Source organism: Hemicordylus capensis, chromosome 2 (genome assembly GCF_027244095.1).
Source record: "Hemicordylus capensis ecotype Gifberg chromosome 2, rHemCap1.1.pri, whole genome shotgun sequence".
NCBI classification, from domain to species: domain Eukaryota; kingdom Metazoa; phylum Chordata; class Lepidosauria; order Squamata; family Cordylidae; genus Hemicordylus; species Hemicordylus capensis.
This window is the reverse complement of record NC_069658.1, coordinates 335,216,922-335,237,084: the sequence shown is the minus strand read 5'-3', so window position 1 is coordinate 335,237,084 and position 20,163 is coordinate 335,216,922. Positions and strand designations below refer to the sequence as shown.

The following is a 20,163-nucleotide window of genomic DNA, read 5'->3' as shown; positions in this document are numbered from 1 at the left end:
AAAATGGTCTTTACCTGATACTGGAAGGCATCAGAATTGGCGCCAGGCAAATCTTCATGGGGATGACATTCCACAGACAGGATGCTACAGCCTCAAGGCTCCTCTCAGCAATTGACACCTGCCTAACTTCAAAAGGTGAGGGCTGTTGTCAAAAGGCCTCCAATGAAGTTCTGAATACACAAGCAGGAGTATGTGGGGAAATGCCCACATACATACTCAGGATGCTGCAGTGCAAGGAGTCTCAGAGATACATTGAGTCAATCATTTTTTCAAGTCCATCAATAGCTTCCATTATGAGACTGATCAGCAAGTAGTGGTTTACTCCTGGGAAAAGGTTCTCCAAAATTACAGTGGCTGACATGATGGGCAGCCCTCAGTCGATGTTGGGGATCCACTGGGGCTGCTGCACAACTTAAAAGGCAGCCCCGATGGTACCAATGAGGCTGCTGTGGAATGACAAAAAGCAGCTTCTGGGCAGTAGCCCAGTCCTCCTTCCATTGTTCCAGTGGAAAGGGGGCTGTGTGCTTCCCAGATGTAGTTTAAATTATTCTGCAGCAACCCCATCACTACACCGTCGGGGCTGCCTTTTGAATTTGCACAGCTGACCCAGCGGGTCCCTACTGTTGACAAAGGGCTGCCCGTCCCGTTGGCCAGTTTTCTTTAATTTCTTCTAATGTTACTAGGTTAAGGTGCATACAAAAAAGATCAATCCATGTATACTAGTCTATGCCAAGAAGTCAGGACTGAAGCAATTCCACCTTAAATATTAGACTTTCTGATTTAGTTCAGTCCTAAATAAATATCTCCTTGATGGGAGTAATGACACTTTGATAGTAAGGATTTGGTAGTAATCTCTGATAGTGAGAATGGTGCAGAATGGCTTGTGCCAGTTTTGCAGCACAGCATCTTCTGCAAAGTGAATGGGTAAAGTCCAAACTGCTATCTTCTCAACCATATATTATAAAAGACTACTATTATATCCCAGGTGCATAAGGGATGGCATAGCTCTATGGTGGCTAAAATCCTTTTGGTGTTGCCAGTGCTGCCCCATCTCATTCTGCCACACTGCCCCCCCCCCACCATTTCTGTGCTGCGTATTTATGTTATCTTCATCTTACAGTTCTATGTCAAACAAAAGCTTATGACTTATGAGTGCAATGCTCCAGGCAGTGATCTTGTGCAACCCTCATTCATTTCAATGTACAAAAGAGCCATTCTCTAAACACTAAGTGTTTTGTAAAATAATGTGAATTTTCCTAGCTCTGAGTACTACAAAAATGGAACCCCAAGCATTTTAATGCTCCTGTTACAGAGGACAGAACTCCAGAAAATGGCGGGGGGGATAATTTTTCCTCATTTCTAGCCAACCCTATGTTTCAAATAAGTCAACCTAAAATTACCTAAAATTAGGGATGTGCACAAACCTCGGTCCATGCGTAGGTTCAAATACAAACTGGTTCATGGTTCTGCCAACTGGTTTGTGCCAATTTGGCCCAACCACAAACCAGTTCAGTGGTTCGAGGGTGGTGCCAGGAGGGGCAGTCAGCGGCACATTTAAAAGTGTGTAGAGCAGGTCCTTACCTGAATGTTGCCGGTTTGCAGAACCTGTGCACAGACCAAGATTTGTGCCCTACTTAAAATCACCAAATATGCAGCTAAAATGCAGACCAAAAATGTGACTAGAACACTACTAAATTTTTCACTCAGACTTTTGAAATGTTTGATTTTACACTTTTCATGTATTTCTCTTTAGCCTATGTCTGATTTTAAGGAACGCATAGAACTTTGCATTCCTGATTATCCGTGTTAGATGTCCACATTTGACCATATATCTTAGGGCTGCAGTCCTGTGCACGGTTAGTTGGAAGTAAGGCCCACTGAACTTAGTGGGACCTTCTTCTGAGTAAACATGCATAAGATTGCACTGTGAGTGTCATACTAAACAGCAGCCAAATACCTAGCAAATGAATATGCTAGCCAAATACCTAGCATGAATATGCAGATTTGGTTTCGTAATTTGCAATAACCAACTACTATTAACATCATTCTAATAAATGGTATGTAAAGGAAATGATCCTATGTAAATCACCATGCATGGCCGTACAACCTTTACTGCAAACCCTGCAATAAGAAACAGCACTGTGCCGTAGTACTTCACAGGCAGGATTAAATCCAGAGCAACAATGCAATGTGCAGGAAATCTTGATGATTTTAAAAAGGAAACACATGATCCTGATAGAGACATACATCTCAGCTTCCCTCTTCCAGCAGGGTGTTATTTTCCCCAAGGGTATCCTTAAAGTAATGAATATTTGGTCAAAGTCAAGACTGCTTTAGCCAATTTTACTTCCATCTAAATAACACAGCAGCTTAGTGTTCTCGGGCACAAGTTTAGTGGGATATCACGGTGGGCAAGGGTGTGTTTCCTACCTGAAATCTATTGCCAGGTTCAAAACACAGCTGTGGCAAGCTCAGCATGAACATTCTCGAAGGAAGTGATATGTGATTGTTGGGTTTCTCTTCCTCCTCAGCAAATAGCCATAGCACGAGAAGGAGACTTGCTGACTAAGGAGCGGTTGTGCTGTGGCCTGTCCATGTTTGAGGTTATCCTGACCCGCATTCGGAGCTACCTCCAGGACCCCATCTGGCGTGGGCCTCCCCCAACCAATGGTGTCATGCACGTTGATGAGTGCGTAGAGTTCCACCGGCTCTGGAGCGCCATGCAGTTTGTGTACTGCATTCCTGTGGGAACAAATGAATTCACTGCTGAGTGAGTAGGCCTGTGCTACACAGCACTTAATTCTCATTGGCCTATGTTAAAGGATCTTCTCTACAGCCCTGAAAACTAGAGCAGATTTGTGAATACTTCCTGACTTGACATTTGGTTATACATGGGTGAATGTGGGCCCCTTTGCCAGTGACTGGGCCCTCTAGTGCCAGCTCTGTATCTGGGGGGTTAACTGATATGCTATGAATAGAATCCAGGATTCCCTGACAGTAGTCAAGTGCTTTATCCTCTGAACACCTGTGGCCTGTTTGCACCAAGAGTGGAAGTTGGCATTACTGCCTTTCATCATACAGGGTTCTGAGCTCATTTACTCATAGATACATATTTGCCACAACTTAAGTATAAGATCAAGCAACCAGTACTTCAGAGAACACACAAGTGAATAGCCACATGTGGGCCAGCCGTTCTGCACATAACCTCTACATGTTTCTTTTCCCTCTAGGCAATGTTTCGGAGATGGTTTGAACTGGGCTGGTTGCTCAGTCATAGTTCTCTTGGGTCAGCAACGTCGCTTTGATCTTTTTGACTTCTGTTACCACCTGTTAAAGGTGCAGAGGCAAGATGGGAAAGATGAAATTATAAAGAATGTGGTAAGTTTTGTCACTGCCTAACAATGGAAGGAAAAAAGACACATTTCAATTAGAGCATGGTTCAACAGAATATGGTCTACAATAGTTATGGATACAATTTCTTTACTACTGAAAAATGATACCGATCAAAACCTAAGTGCATTCTACTATGCTAGGTGGGAACCCTCCTGGAAATATATAGACGAGAGTAAGGACCCAATGCATGACCCTAACCCTTCAAACTACATAGGTGAAAGTCGAGGTTCATTTGTAGGAACCAGCTGATTCTATTCTGTATGTTCAAAACTGGTTATTTAATTGAATGATGCAGAGGGGATTGATGTTATAAATATGTGTCATTTTTATTTCATAATATGATACCTACCTGTCATTGTATTTTGAAGGGGGAACTTCTAATAAACTTTTAATTAAAAAGACAAAAAATGTGGTAAGTCTGGGGGTAAACACCATCCCTGGTTTTCACTAAAGACAGCTGGCTTTCTGAACAATTAGAGATTCACATTTTGAGTTTCTGGGATTTTGTGCTGCTGTAATTGAGGATGCATAGAACTGTGAAAATTTGAGCAGTGACTGAACAGTGAAATTTGGCTCCACTGTAGCCAAAGAGAGCAGGATTGTGCCTGATTTGAAGCTTTTATTGGAATGTGGCTGCTGGGAACTCTCTCAAGATGGTGTGGGCGTGCTCCAGCCCAGGCATCTCAAGAGACTCTAGGTACCAGGGAGAAATGGTGCGGACCTTTTAGGATGTGCTGGGAAGGCCCAACTGAGAAATTAACCCTACATGCCCAGCCCCAGTGCCTGAGATGGCATGACAAGCTGCCACCACCATAGGGTGTGAAGTGCACCACACACACACAACCCTGATCTTCCAGCCCCCATCCCACAGTATTTCCTTACCTACTGACAGCAGCTGCTTTTGCTGCTGCTGCTGCTCCTGAGCTCATCCAGTGCCCTGCCTTTTGAAAAGGCAGAAGATGGAGAACAGAGCAATAAGTATGCTGGGTAGGGGTCAGGCAGCCTGGTGAGATGACCAGGGACAGGGTGCTGCCTCTGCCAGTCTACTACCTGAGGTTGCCGCCTCACCACACCTCATTTGTCAGCCAGCCCTGAGGCTCTATGTCTCTGGGTGTTTGAAACTAAGGCTGTTGAGGGGAGAAGCGAGGGAGGATTTGGGTGAGGAGACAATAGGCTGCATACTTTGAGATTTGGGGGTGAGGTAACTGTTGCTGACAGACTAGGAAAGAAAAGGAGGTAAGAAGATGTCACTGTGTCCTGAAGGCCACAGGAAGTAAGGGACATGCATTCCAAGACTCAGTAGTTGTAGCATTGCTTGTGATTAAAATCAGTGTGGCAGTATGCTGGCATGTTACTCACTTTGAACCTGTTAATTTGTCAAGTCAGAGTGGTCCCTTTCTCAAGCTTCTATGTGGATATGTAGAGACTGATGCTATAGCCATGCTTCCGTTACACTGGCACTGCCAATAGATACATGCATGGTTTGGTTTGGTTTTTTAAGGTCAGTTATATTAGACTGCTAAAGCACTAAGTTATCCAGGCTAGTAAACATCTGTGAACATATATGTCACCATATGAGAAAGTGATGGACTCATTTCTCTCTGTGAGAAGCTAGGAGGAACTATACCAAGCATTCATTTCTCCAGCTGTCTTCATTACTTTTTCCAGAAGCAAAGAAGCTGTAGAAATGGAGGTCACTTGTTACATATCTCTTTGCCTTGCTTATCTTCTCATTTCATTTTCAGCCACTTAAGAAAATGGCTGACAGGATCAGAAAGTACCAGATTCTGAACAATGAGATTTTTGCCATCCTGAACAAGTACATGAAGTCAGTGGAAACAGACAGCTCTACGGTTGAGCACGTGCGTTGCTTCCAGCCCCCGATCCACCAGTCCTTGGCCACCACCTGCTAAATGGCCACTGCTGGACATGCAGTGTTTGTATCATTGTCTCTCCATCTGAAATTGGTGAGGGAGAAGAGACTGGACCCCAGCGAAGACCTGGAAGGGAAAACCTGAGAACGCAGATCTGGCAACAATGCAGACTTGGATGCACCCAATATACAAGGATGCATTTTCCTAGAAGGCCCTGTTTAAATGCATGTTCTCCTATTGTCTGGTTGGTTTTACCCTTAGCTTTGAAAATGTGGTGAGAAGGAGCAGAATGTGGTTGTCCTCCTGTGGTATTTCCTTTTGTGATGGCCCCAAACTACTCACTCAAGCACAAAATGACACGGTCTTTAAATAGTCATTGTTTCGGGGTTCCAGTTAAAGCAGCCAGTGTTGCAAGTCTTCCGCTTAGTGCACAACAGGACAGAACAGAATTCCTGCTTGGTAGAAAACCATGTTTTCATGACAGTCTGTTCAGTCAGATAAAATAATTTTTTTCCAGTGGAAGGTGATGAGGAGGAGCTGGTTGCTTAACCTAAGGGGGGAAAATCATGTTCTTTCATATTCTGAATATCATAGACTATCTAGAATTAGAGGGCTTTGTCATTGACATGTTAATACCTTCTGCCTTTCCAGAATTATTTATTCTTGCTAAGTCAAATTCACAATGTCTGGCTTTACTTAAGCAGTGGAGTGTTGAAAAAAAGAGTCCTCTCAGATTTCGTCTTGAAGTGTCATTGTTGTGGTCCAAAGAACTGGTTATTCTTTGTTTAGTAAAGGGGAATTAGACTATTTTACTAATCAGAATAACCTAATTCCTCTTCTTGAACTAATTCTTGCAACTGTGCTGTGTGTTTCTCAGGTTTTAGCATTTTAAACAACCAGGAAACAAAACAAAAAAGATTCTCCTGGCCAGACCCTTCATGAAGTTATCAGATCAAGAAACCAGCATGTTCTTTTAGAACTGTGATTAATGCATTTAGCTCAGTATCTTGCTCTTTGGAATACATTCAGTAGAATAATGAGAGCAAGCAATACTCTTACCTGTTCCAGGAAAGTCTAAGAAACTGGTAATTAGCTTAAAGTTATATATACAAGATTTGGTAATGAAGTGGAAACAAGGAATACACTCAGCATGACATTTGGCCTTTGTTTTATAACAGGCCAAAATGGCTTGCTTGCTTGGTTTCCACTAATATGTATGGTTCCCCAGATATGATGAATGTTCAGACATTAATGATCTCCCAGGCATAACCCTTTAGAAAAAGAGGTAAACATAACATTAGCTGCATGAACAAATCTTATAATTTTATATTCAGGAGGGGCTCAGAGGTCATCCTCATGCTGTTCCCCACACCACAGTAGACTTCCTGCCAACCCGTGCAGCTAAGGAATTGGCATGTATAATTTTAAGAAGAGTGTTCCACCCACAGGAAACAGGAATAAGCAAGGTACTCCCTACAAGTAATGTATGCAGGACAAGAAACAAGCTCAGAAAGATAAACCCAGATACTTCGAAGAAGTCATGTAACAATGGTGCAAAGAATGGGCACTAATAAACTAGTCACTACCCAATGCAGCCTGGTGGGAGATTCTTTCCAACTCTAAAGAAGATGATCTAGATTTTGAGAGTGAAAGTCACATCTGTTCACTGATCCTCTCCACAAGGAAATTTCATACTGTTTAGCACAAGTTTTCCCCCACCTCATACCATAAAGGAAAAAGGAAGATCATTGAAGTCTTAAGGAAAGGATTATTCCTGAGTCTGTCAGACCACTGTAAGATGTTAGAGAAAATTCATCATGTACGTCCCCACCCTGCACTACCTACAGTGACTATTGGTGGAGAATGGTGTTACTGAAGAATTCAAACCTAATATTTGGCTGGTTCTGACTTTATTTTCCACAAGGAAAAGGGAAAGGGTTGTATCCTAAGTTCCTTCATGAATATTGTTCCTTGAAAATGAAAGGCACTCCATTTTCACGAGGGGTGGTTTTTCACTGGTCTCCCTTCTTTCTGCATTCCACTGTGTATTCCAAAAATCTGCTCCTGAGGATTGGGGGGGCTCCAAAACAGGATGACACGTGGCTTGTGGCAGGGGGGAGTACAGCTTGAAAGGAAGATCTGCAAACATTGCTCTCCTCCCTTGAATGAACAGAAGTGCCTTCCATTTGCACAACTTAGAATTTTGGTTTTCTTCTGTTTGCCCTACAGCTTCCAAAATTAAGAACATGGAAGCATTTACAACCCAATAATCTTTCCTCATTAGATATTAATGACAAAAGGCAGAATGCACAGGAAGTTCTCCTGTGCAAAACTTCAATAAAATGAATTGGAGAAATGCAGGAGTATTGCATTCATTTCATTGGAGGTTATGCAGAAGACCTGTGCTGTAGACTAGGGATGTGCCCGAGCCAGTTTGATGCCTCCTCTAGGAAGCGCTGAACCACTTGGGTACTGGCACTCTTGACTGGGTGGGGAGTGGTTCCCTTAAGGAACCAGTAAGGAGCTCCATACCTGCTCCTCCCTGCCCCGCCGCTTTCCTGGGTGCAGCGCCTGGTCCCCAACTGGCCTGTTCCCAGCGGCCTCTGTGTGGCATCAGCATGCATATGGCCAACACTGCGCAGAGGTTTCAGTGTGCAGTGTAGAGCTCTGTGTGGCCATTAGTCCTGTGCGGCCGGTTGGGGAATGGACACCGCAGAAAAGCAGCAGGGAGGAGCAGGTAAGGAGCGCCTTACCGGCTCCTTAAAGAAACTGCTTCCCATCCCACCAGCCCATGCACAAGCCATTCATGCGCATCTTTACCATAGACTATGCCCAATAACATCATTGGGCAAATTGATACTGTGTTAAAAGTGAAGACCAGCTTGACAGTTGGTGTGCTACCCTTATTTTCACCTTATTAAAAATGTAGTCGGGCTCCTATCAAGAGAGTCAGAACAGATCACAGAACACCCAGCAACTATTTCACCTTGCTCCAGACTTGGTATTCCTTAGTCTCACTTTGGCCAAGGATGATCTCCACCCTTTTAGATTTCAGATATTTTAGTCTGTGAGCTGGTTCAGATATGAATTGGAACTGGGATGAAATCCTTGAGCAGTGAGAGTTAGAAGTAGAATACTTCTGATTCTTCTTAGGAATAAGCCAGGATTGCTCGTTTCATCCAAACTGTACAATCTTGGTTCATTCTAGCCAAAGTTCTAAAACAAATCAAGGTCTGATTCTGAGATTAATTTGGCACTCTGGTTAGAATAAACCAGAATTGCTGAGTTCAGATGAAATGAGTGATCTTGGCTTGTTTCTTAGCAAAAACAGAAACAATATACTTCTGAAGCATGCGGGTAGGGGAGGGGGAGCACATGCTCCCAAGGACTGGGAACACAGCATGAGGCCAGGATGTAATCGAGCTCCACGTGGTGTCCGTACAAGCCCACTTCATCTCTTTACATTTCATTGCACCATAAAATAGACTCCTTTAATTACTGATTAATCACTGCACATTTGTGGCTGGAATTGTGAATCTAGAGAGTGCAACGTTTTCCCCCCCTCTGAGAGCACATGAAGTGGAAACATCTTAATGCTCTGTCTCTGATGCAGCAAGAACATTCTGCTTCAAGGAACAGCAGGAGGATACAATTATTAACACAAGATACATTTATTTTGGCAAATGCCTTTGTTCCTTTAGAGACTTACATCTGTTTCCCCAGTAACTAATAAATATTCCCCACAGAATTTGGTGAGCATATTGACCACTTATGATTACTACGGCTGCTTTTTAAACTACAGGATACTTCTTGTACACTGCAATATGTAATTAAGGCAAGGCTTAGAGAAGACTCTGGCAGGAACAATGGGTACTTGCTGGAACTCTGACAGCAACAAATGAGCAAAGGGGCATCAAGGGTGAAAAATTTCCTTCTATCATATCCCAACTAAATGTCTGTTAGAACAATTGGATTTTTTCTAGGGAGCAAGTGTTGCTGGTGTAATTTAACTTATTTATGCACCTTAGTAGCCATTGATTTCAGACTTGCAAACCTGAACCAAACGCAAGTCTTTAAGGATTTCAGGGTTAGGGTATCTGAACCTATCTAATGAGTTAAGACAGCACCTGTTGCTCTTAATTTATTTTCATTTTTACAGAACTTCTGAAATAAAGTGAACATTTTTAACACTGGGGATGATTAAGCACCAGGGTTGCTGCGCATGGGGAGAACAAGACCTCCTATACTGGGCCTGAAGGCAGCAGGGAGCCCCACAGGGAGGCACCACCCCACCTGCCTGGGTGACGAGTCAGGGTAGCAAGCTCCAGCAGCATTGGGCTCATCCTGTGTACCATGGCCAAAGGAGACACCTTCATCTTCAGACTCAGAGGGCCCCTTCTGAGGACCGCCGCCATGCGGGGTTGCCAGATTTGGCTTTTTAAAAGCCAAATTCTGGGTTACGGCCCATTTGACCCACGAGTATACCCCTTAGGTTCTGGCAGCTCCCCAGCCTTGTCAGAAATAGCACCTACAAAATTGAGCATTGCCCCTTTAAGATATGGCAGCTCCTGTGGGTGGGGGAGCAACGCTAGATAGGAGCTGGAGAACAGAGCTCTTTGAAGGCTCAGTTGAGACCCAACCTCTGCTGAAGCAACATCCTCCCATCTCCTGGTTTGTGCCCTTCAAGCAGCCCTTGGAACTCTCCAAAGTCCTGATCTTACCCTGGAAGCCAGCCTTAGTCTTGTCGTGTCCCCCACCCCACCCCCACTGGCCATTTGCTTGCCCTGATTTGCTCTCATTCTGCTTCTAGAATCCAGTGACCTTCCTGCCTAGAGCAGGAGACTTTGTCACATATGCATGGTGCAACATGGTGGTGCTGATCCCTGCTGCTCAGTGTGCTTTGTATGCCAAGAGGAAGATCAGCAACCCACAGCACAGTTGCCAATAATTTGTAGCAGGGGGCCCAATCTGCATACAGTAGGCTGGGCCAGAAAATCCTGTTTGCACCCCATTAACCGTCATCAACTGCAATATGTTACAGCCTGTGATTTGTAGAGGTAATAACTGTGATGACTAGCTAGATGGTCATTACTCCATTGTTTCAAAATCTATGAAATGGAATTGTTGAGGTGTGCTCACATTTCACATCCTCACATTGTTAGGAGAGGCTTCCATTTACTTCCTAGTGATATCAACAGTATTTATAGAGAAACTTTAAATGTTGTTTGTAAAAAAGCAAGAAGGAAAACAGGATTGACGACAGGGTAATAATTCTAGTAATCACATGTAGGGGATACCCAGGGTAAGTTGAACTCCAGGGTAAATTTCCTGGTGTTTTAAAACTACCTGAGCAAAACATCTGCCCCTGTTATTTTTATCTGAGATTTCTGACCTCTAAACCCTTTGCTGCCTGTACATCCTGGTTGATTTCATAAGATATTCTTCCTGGAATAGTTTCAGCTACTTACTGCTGCAAGCCACCCAGGCAAATTGTTGTTGGGATAAACTAAGGGAATGTGGTTTCTCCTGCACCATGCCAAACAAAAACCCAAGAAATAGAAGTTCTAAGTAATGTGCCAGCCCAGGACACACTCGTGTCCCATAAGAAAACACTGTGCATGAGAAATAGAATAATTCAAAATAGAACAATTCAATACTTCTAGGGGCCCAAACCTTGTATCTTCAGAGGAGGCTTCCTGCTCTGTTTGATTCACTACTTTGACGTGACCTGACCTCCTTCCAGTCAGCATCCAGTGGAAATAGATCTTTCTTCCACTTTGCATCAGGTGTGATTTGATTGTTTCATCATTCCCGATGCAGCCCACATATCTGTCTTGGGAGAAGACGACATGGCAATAACTGACTCATGCAGAAATGTAGGGGTGCAGCTCCTCTGAAGGCAGTTAATCCTTATTCTTGCACACTTTCAAAGTATGTCTTTGGGGTGTAAGGGCAAGTTGCACCTCCAGTTTTTATTCAGGGAACAAAAGGTGTTGCTCAATTGTCTAAAGTTTGGAAGAAGCAGGTCAAATTACTAAGCCTAGATCAGCGACTTGTACAGCTTGGGGATAATGGCAAAAATGGCAAAAAGTGCAAGGGTGGAGGGACTCCTCCCCTCACCACAACTCTTCTGCTCTGAAATACAACCCATTTGGCTGCTTTTCAGTAGGGGGGAAGTCAGGAGGAAGGAAATAGATTTGTGTAATATAGAGCTCAGATATAACTATTTTACAAGTAGGAATATAAGGATAAAGCAGGCCTGAGTGCAAATGGTCCAGACTTTTTCAGCAGTGATACTGAACAGCCACAGTTCATTCTGGCTTATAGACAGTCCACTGCCACAGCTTTTGATGACTTAACATAAAGAATGAACAAACAGTGCTCCCTTTCCCAATAGCACTCATCAGGAATATCAATGGTCATATAAATTCCTCTGCTCTTCTGGTTTTAATTGGTATTTGTCTATTTGAGAACATGAGCAAGATGTTGTTTTTTTAAAAACTGTTAAAAGACGACTTTGCATAATTCTGTCAAAATGTACCATATTTGTATGAAGAATTGTCCAGGACTTTTGTACAACGAATTTACATTTATTTATGGTGAGGTATATTTACAGTAGTGATCAATTAAGGTGTTTGAATTCTTGAATCATATTTGCTATGCAGCCGAAATGGATATATATTGTTTTGTATCTTTTGTTCCTTCATCATTGGTCAGCAGAAGTTTTTCATTTCCATTCAAAATGCTTCTGTAATGATAAAACACCTTGTGTGTGGTGACATGATGACCTGTATTGCAACTTCCAACAATATGTACAGCAAAGCTGGGATGAATCCTGTTAACAAGGGGAAAATAAAAATTGAAGCATACATTGTTGTGGTTAAAATATGTATATATTGCCTTTGGCCGAGGCGGGGGGATCATTCGATGTACAGAGCTAAAGGTATGAGAAAATGGTTCCCTGTCTAAAAAGGCTCACAATCTTTAACAAAAAAAAAGACAGACACAAAGGAGACACCAGCAACAGCCACAGAGGAGGCACTGCACTGAGCTGAATAAGGGCAGTTGCTCTCCCCCTGCTAAATGTAATATAATTTTTAGCCTATTCCTTAAGGAAAGTAAGCTTATGAGATTACCCAGCGCACTCTCTCGCGCACTGTGTGTGTGTGTCCCTCTCAACTTCTCAATGCCTGGACCAGTTTCAACCAAATTTGGTACAGTTGCAGGGACACCGCTATGGCATAGCTTGAGATGATGTCATCCACCCCAATTCAAGATGGTGGACACATGCATGTTTAAGGCGCAAATGGGAACCGATTTGAACCAAATTGAGTACAATTGTAGAGATAAATGGGGACACCTCAACAGTGTAGTTTGTGATGATGTCATCCATCCCAGTTCAAGATGGTAGATGCATGGAACATTTGAGGTGGAAGTGGGCTCACTTGTGAAGATGGTAATTATCAATTAAGATTATTTCTGAAAGGAAAATAGGCAAATTAGTTCTTACTAGAACTTCTTGTTAAAAGTATCTCTTTGCCTATGGTATGGACTGTGAGACAGATTGAAAGGCTGAAGAACTGGATATAGTGCATGTACATAATGTGGCTTGGAGAAGACTTGAATCATCTTGAGGCAGGCAGTTGGCTACCTTTTATGCCTGCTGCGCAAGCCACCACAGCTGGTGGCAGTGGCAGCACCTGGCTACAGTTACTACTAGTATTAAAACATCATGGGATCTGAAACTAACTGGTACTGGCAAGGTATGTGCTCTCCAATTTGTTACTGTTAGGAAATGAAAAGCTGCCTTTTGTTCCTGCTACAGCCCCATGACCTAGATCATTGCACAAACTGAAATGACAAAAGCATGGATGACAGTTGCTAGATTTCTGCTTTCCAGGAAGTGGCACAATAGGCACACCCAATATAACTGATTTAAAAAGTCATTCCTGGGTACTGCTGTGAGCTCCTTCTGTTAGAGAGCTTAGAGGGGAGATTTGATTATCCCAGCTGCAGCAGAAGTGCACAAGTGAGAGCACAGCTAATCTATATTGTCTGGAGACATGGAGTTAAAGTTCTAAATAAAGTAGTTTATATAGGGAATCCATCAGGGAGCTAGATTAAGTCTACATGCTTAGCAGCTTGCTAAACACAGGAAGAGGGGAAGGGAGAAGTAGGAAGTCTCTCCAGGTGAGGGGATGAAACCTGAGACTATCAGTCCAACAAAGGGGAATCAGAGTAGAGAAAGCATGGTGAGAGGGGAAGTGCCCTTACTGGCTGGCTCTACCCTTAATGCCCCTATTGGTCAATAGGGTTGTTGGAGCTAAGAGTCAATGCCATCAGGAGCTGCATCTCCAACACCTTCTTCACAAACAGAGCTGGACACAGGAGTCTAAGAACCTGATCCTTCAGGACAAAAGAAAAGCCAGCTCAAAGGGGTCAGGATCATATGGACCACCCACCACCAGCATGTAGCCTCATGAAGAAGTGCTGGTGTCATGCGCAGACTGCTGGAGGAGAGTGCCGCCAGCATGTGCTGGTAGCTGCGGGGGAGTGCTGCGGGGGAGTGCTGCCAGTACAGAAGTGGCTGCAAGCGGAGGAGGACTTGCTCTCCTCTGCTTTAAAGGGACTGCTATGATTCAGAAGCCGAATCACCTTTTAGCACATCCCTACTGCCATGCCCCAGTGTCATCTTAGAAGGTACACAGGGGCTGCTGAGAAGTGTATTCCTTCCCAGTGCTCCATGTGCCCCTTCCAAGATTTCCCCCCTCCTTGTAATTACAATAAGGCTACAACTGTGCATATAACATAATCAATGATAGCAATTACAGTGGTCCCTCGACTTACGAACTACTCGACATAAGTATTTTTCGAGTTACAAACGGCAGTTTTAGATCCGGTTTTAGATGCGGTTTTTTCGACTTACAAATTTTTAGATGGGGTTTCCTCGACTTACGAATTTTACATGCAGTTTCCTTGACTTGCCTGCCTGTTTACTGCCTGTTTATTCTTGAAAAGAAATGTTCCTGTGCAGTTTGCAAGCCTTACTGGGGGTCTGGGTCTTTTTTCTAGGCTCCGGAACGCATTAATCCGTTCCCAATGCATTCCTATGGGAAACTGCTTTTCGACTTACGAACTTTTCGACTTACAAATGTGCATTCGGAACGGATTAATTTCGTAAGTAGAGGGACCACTGTATATATGAAGATACAGCCTACCTAGGAAAAAAGAAGGGAAGGTGGAAAAACAACAAAACACCATCTTCTAAGGATATATATCTTATTTGTTTGTTTTTGTTTGTTTGTTCATTTGTTTATTCATTCATTCAATTCAATTCAATTTTTATACCGCCCTTCCACAATGACTCAGGGTGGTTTACAATTAAAACAGAAACCGTTAAAAGCAATAACAATTAAAAGAGAAATATAAAGATAAACATCAATTAACAATTAAAACATCATTAAAAACAAACAATCAAAACAATTAAAACCCTAAAAACCAGGTTACAGTATTAAAACAATTAAAACTAATTAAAAACCCTGGAAGGCCAGGCCAAACAGATAGGTTTTAAGGGCTCTCCTGAAGGACAATAAAGAGTTAAGACTGTGGATTTCTGCTGGGAGTGCATTCCACAGCCCAGGAGCAGCTACAGAGAAGGCCCGCCTCTGAGTCACCACCAGATGAACCAGTGGTAACTGGAGACGGACCTCCTCAGATGACCTTAACGTGCGGTGGGGATCATGTAGAAGAAGGTGCTCTCTGAGATAACTCAGACCCAAGCCGTTCAGGGCTTTAAAGGTAATAACCAACACTTTGTATTTTGCCCAGAAATATATCGGCAGCCAGTGTAACTGTTTCAAAACAGGAAAAATGTGGTCTCTCCAGGTTACCCCAGAGACCAATCTGGCTGCCGCATTCTGAACTGAAGTTTCCGGACTACGTACAAAGGCAGCCCCACGTAGAGTGCATTGCAATAGTCAAGTCGGGAGGTTACCAGCTGATGCACCACTGTTTTGAGGTCATCCTCTTCAAGGAATGGGCACAGCTGTCAAATCAGCCGAAGCTGAAAGAAAGCACTCCTGGCCATAGCCTCCACCTGAGATACCAGGGTGAGGCCTGGGTCCAAGAGTACTCCCAAGCTGCACACCTGCTCCTTCTGGGGGAATGTAACCCCATCCAGCACAGGAAGATCTAACACACCCCTCAGATTCTGGGCCCCCACAATGAGCACCTCCATCTTGCTTGGATTCAGCTTCAATTTGTTATCCCTCATCCAGCCCATTACTGCTTGTAGGCAGGCATTTAGAGAAGGAGTGCCATTTCCTGAAGATGAAAAGGAGAAGTAGATTTGGGTGTCGTCAGCATACTGATAACACCCAGCACCAAACCACCTGATGACCTCACCCAGCGATTTCATGTAGATATTAAAAAGCATTGGTGACAGAATGGAGCCCTGAAGGACTCCATATAACAGCTCCCGTTTTGAGGAGCAACTGTCACCAAGCTCCCCCATCTGGAATCTACCTGAGAGATAGGAGCGGAACCACTGCAAAGCAGTGCCCCCTATCCCCAACTCCCTCAGGCGATCCAGAAGGATACCATGGTCGATAGTATCAAACACCACAGAGAGATCCAGAAGAACCAGCAGAGTCACACTCTCTCTGTCGATTCCCTGGTAAGGGTCATCCATCAGGCCGACCAAAGCTGTCTCAACCCCATAGCCAGCAATAAAGCCAGTTTGAAATAGGTCTAGATAATCAGTTTCCTCTAAGACTGCCTGGAGCTGATGGGCCACCACCCTCTCAATCACCTTGCCCAACCAAGGGAGATTGGAGATTGACCTGTAATTATCCATTGCTAAGGGGTCCAGGGAAGAGTGGTCTGACTATTGCCTCCTTCAGACAAGGAGGCACAAAGTGACTGGCCCAGAGTCACCCAGCAAGTATCATGGCTGAATTTGAACTCGGGTCTCCCCAGTCCTAGTCCAGCACTCTAACCACTACACCACGCTGACTCACAATAAACAATTTGACAGGAAGCTGCTGCCACTGGTGCTCCTGACCCTTGCAATTAAGAACACGGTTCAATGGTGATGCCTTGATCGCCCCACTACCCTCTATATATTATTTTTAAAATAACATAGGTTCATATATCACAATTGCTCCCCAATAAGCTGTTTTCTAATTAGTGAAAATAAGCTATTTTCAAATTAGCCACCGTAAACTCCATTTCTTACATTCTGCCGACACATCTGCCTGTAACGTTTCCTATGACATAACCAACTTTTGGACAACTGACCTAGGAAATGTCCTGTAGTGGGGGCGGGGGGGATGAGAAACTTTAAAGAGTTTACTAATTAGAGCCAGCATGGTGTAGTGGCTAGAGTGCTGGACTAGGACCGGGGAGACCCGAGTTCAAATCTCCATTCAGCCATGATACTAGCTGGGTGACTCTGAGCCAGTCACTTCTCTCTCAGCCTAACCTACTTCACAGGGTTGTCGTGAGGAGAAACTTAAGTATGTAGTACCCCGCTCTGGGCTCCTTGGAGGAAGAGCGGGATAGATAGATAGATAGATAGATAGATAGATAGATAGATAGATAGAATAATTGCATCATCATGAATAATGACAGTGGCTGATCTACTGCATAGTGCACCGTCTGTTGAAGAGGGATGTGGGCGTGCACTCACTGCTTCCAAGCCAGCCAAAAGCCCATCCTCACTGCTTGAAGGGGTGGGAGCTGCTCTGTGCCTCCTAAGCTGTGTGAAATCGCCATTGAAAGCTACTTGCATTGGGAATGATACAAATAGGTCACAGAAGCAATTTTGCCCAGCTTAGGAAGCATTGAGCAGCCCTCGCCTCCGTTAGCAGCGAGTTCAGACTTCTGGCTGGCTCAAAGCAGCTCGTACACATCTATGGACAGCATGTGACACTGTATATCAGCCAAGTATTATTATTATTATTGCTATTTTAAAATTGTTGTTCCATCGGTCTATAACATTGTTCTATTCAAAGCAGATGACAAATCCCAAACAATGCGCTAACACAGCACAATATAAATCAATAAAAACATAAATACAAAACACACAATAAAAATCACAGCCAGGTAGTTAAAGTTCTCTATACTGCAGAGTGGTGAAGAGGGTTCATCAGTCATGAGGCCCCAAATATTGTATTTCCCTGGCCGCCCCTCCCATCTTAATGTGTCACTAGCCTTCAGCTAAGGTGGTTGCACCACTGCCAACCAGAGCTCTATGCCAATCAGGTTTTTTTCGCACTCAACTGCAGTTGCCCTAGAAGTTCCCATTCTGGTCTGTTCTTTGCAACTAATGATATAAGTTAATATGATAATGATAGTATTATGAATGTTGTTGGACCAACTTAGGTTCATGTGGATTCAGATAATAAGTATGCAAGTTTGCATGCAAGACGTTGCCCAGGTCCAATCTTTGGCATCTCTGGGCTGGGAAAGACCCCTGCCTGAAACCCTAGCAAGCTGCTGCCAGTCAGTATAGACAATACTGAGCTAGATGGCCCAAAGGTCAGACTCCGTATAAGGAAACGTCTTACTTTCAGTCATTTCTCCCTGCCCCTTCTCAAGCAGGCTGAAGTTATTGGCTAGTGATTGCAGAGAAACATTCCCTTTCGGAACACAAAGGAGAGCAACAGGCATAACCACCTCCTTTCTTCAAGGAAGGGGTATGATTCTCTTTCTCTTCCGGGAGATATGATTCTTCTGTCTATGCCTGAGAGGATTCAAGAAAAACTTGATGCAGCTGGGGAAAGTTGCTTGAGCAACTTAAAAAGCTCGATACTTGCATGGGTCTGAATTGCACAAAGCCTCTTTTCTCTCTCTCTGTGTGTGTGTGTGTGTGTGTGTGTGTACTAACTACACACTGCTGCAGAACCTGATTTTTATGCAGCAATGAGCCATAGGCACCTAGAAAATTAGCCCATATTTGGCTACAAGCCAGTTGTCCCACACTGTGGGCGGATTCAGATAACAAGGCAGCACGTCTGGTGTTGCCAACCTCCGGTTCCCAGCGAACGGGTGCTCCCAGCATGAGCTGCTAGGTACCCTCCTTCTGTGTCAGGAGAACCTGGAAATGTTGGGGGGGGGGGCAAGCAGCACTCTCCTTCCCCACCCAACATCTGTAACCAAGCCATGAAGTGGCAGTGAAGAGAAGTGTTCTTTGACAACCTGACATTCCTGGATTCCCATGACATAGGAGATGGAGAACAAACAGCTTGGTTGGCAGCACCAGACTTGCTGCCATGTCATCTGAATATCCATCCTGTGTCGCTAGCTCCAAAGTGCTGTAGCAAACTGAGTGCTGTAGCAAACTGCTAAGCCAGGCCCCAATGCTAGTGGTACACCATATGGAATGCCGCTAACCCCTTTTCTGAGTTGCAATGAAGAATTCAAGTCTGGGTGGACAGCAAGCTGCACCACCATCCCCTGTCCTCAGTACTACAGTGTTGTTTGAGAGAGTTCCTTCCCCCACTCCCGGTTGAAGGGGGAGTGAGCTACTCAAGGAGTTACTCAGGTCTTCAAAATTGCAATGGACTTAGTGAACCGTAAGTCTCCTCTCCGTTATTTTATGTTTATATATTTATATTTTCAACGATATATTATATAAATACATATAGTCGATCAAGCAAACAAGACCTCATTTCTCCAAAACAAGCAGCATAAAATGCTTCTCTGTAGTAGTGGTTTCTGTTTCTGAAACTCTCTGGTTACATCTATCCAATTCATATTTCAACAATGGCTTCTAATGGGATTTCCAGATACATGTCAAAGAGCATAGTACGGAGACCAGATCTCAGTGCTAATATTACATGTTTGATACTCATGCACTCTATTCACATGTCCTGTTGAATATATGTACAATATCTGCGAATGGAGTATGCTACAGATTGGAACATCGTTATTCAAACGTGAAGGTTATTCACACAACCTTAGCTGCTAGGGCTGGGGAGGGCTGGAGGGAAGGCAGGAGCTTACCTATCCCCTCCCAACCCTCACCACTCCTGGCCCTTGCCCACACAACCAGCATGCGGGTATGCCTGGAATGGCAAAGAGATCAGGGGAAACCCGGCTGCGTCCTCCGGGAGATCCCACAATGCACCATGCAAGGAACGTGATACATTGGGGGATTCCATCCGGCTGCTTCTTCCACCCGGGTCTATGGAAACGGACTTTCACACAACCGGGCAGTGAGGTAGGAGGGTGTGCATGTGCCCTTCAGCCTCCCTTTTAGCATGAGTACAAAACCTGGGATACCCAGCAGAGGAGCGCCAGGATTGATCCTGATCCCGGCAGTTCTCATGACTAGCATTGCCTGGGTTAGAGCTAGAATGACCTCACAATGCTCAAGGCACATACAAGTGTATGCTTCCTATCTGGATCAAGGCTCACTATTAAAATGACATGGACAGTCCTTTTCACAAAAACGTACATATGTACAGACACCTGTACACACACACACACACACACACACACACACAAAATGTAATATCTGAATACAGCTACTGTCATTCCTTTATGTCTCCCATACAGCCAAAGAACGTAACAGAAAGCAGATTTCGAACATAAACTGGGTTAACCTACACTCCAGATTCTTGCAGTTACTCAGCCTAAAAGTACAGCGTTTGCAAACCAGTATTTCAAGTGGGCCTGCATTGTTAAGAGACCAATGGTCTGTAGAGAAATTTCAGTGAGAGGAGTGGGGATGGGTGGGTCTTTTTTTTTTAAAAAAAGGAGTCATTTGAGAAACAGCTAGGAGACTCAAATATCTCTAGCCCCATTTCACTTGGGTTTAACTGCACCTTTGAAGGGTTCACACAGGCCCATTCTATTTGAAAGTGTCAGAGGGTGGGGGGAAGGCCATTGC

The 20,163-nt window shown here is 44.1% G+C and overlaps 1 protein-coding gene across 4 annotated transcripts in view; it reads left to right on the top strand.

The window, feature by feature from the left end:
• CYFIP2 (cytoplasmic FMR1 interacting protein 2) overlaps window positions 1-12,136 on the top strand; it is a 110,086-nt gene extending 97,950 nt beyond the window's left edge. For all 4 annotated transcript variants that reach the window (XM_053293954.1, XM_053293955.1, XM_053293952.1 and 1 more), the window contains 3 exons: window positions 2,532-2,770; window positions 3,231-3,378; window positions 5,139-12,136. In XM_053293954.1, the coding sequence (XP_053149929.1) occupies window positions 2,532-2,770; window positions 3,231-3,378; window positions 5,139-5,306 (555 nt within the window). In that variant the 3' untranslated portion in view covers window positions 5,307-12,136. The remainder of the gene's footprint in view (window positions 1-2,531; window positions 2,771-3,230; window positions 3,379-5,138) is intronic.
• The last annotated feature ends 8,027 nt before the right edge of the window (window positions 12,137-20,163 follow it).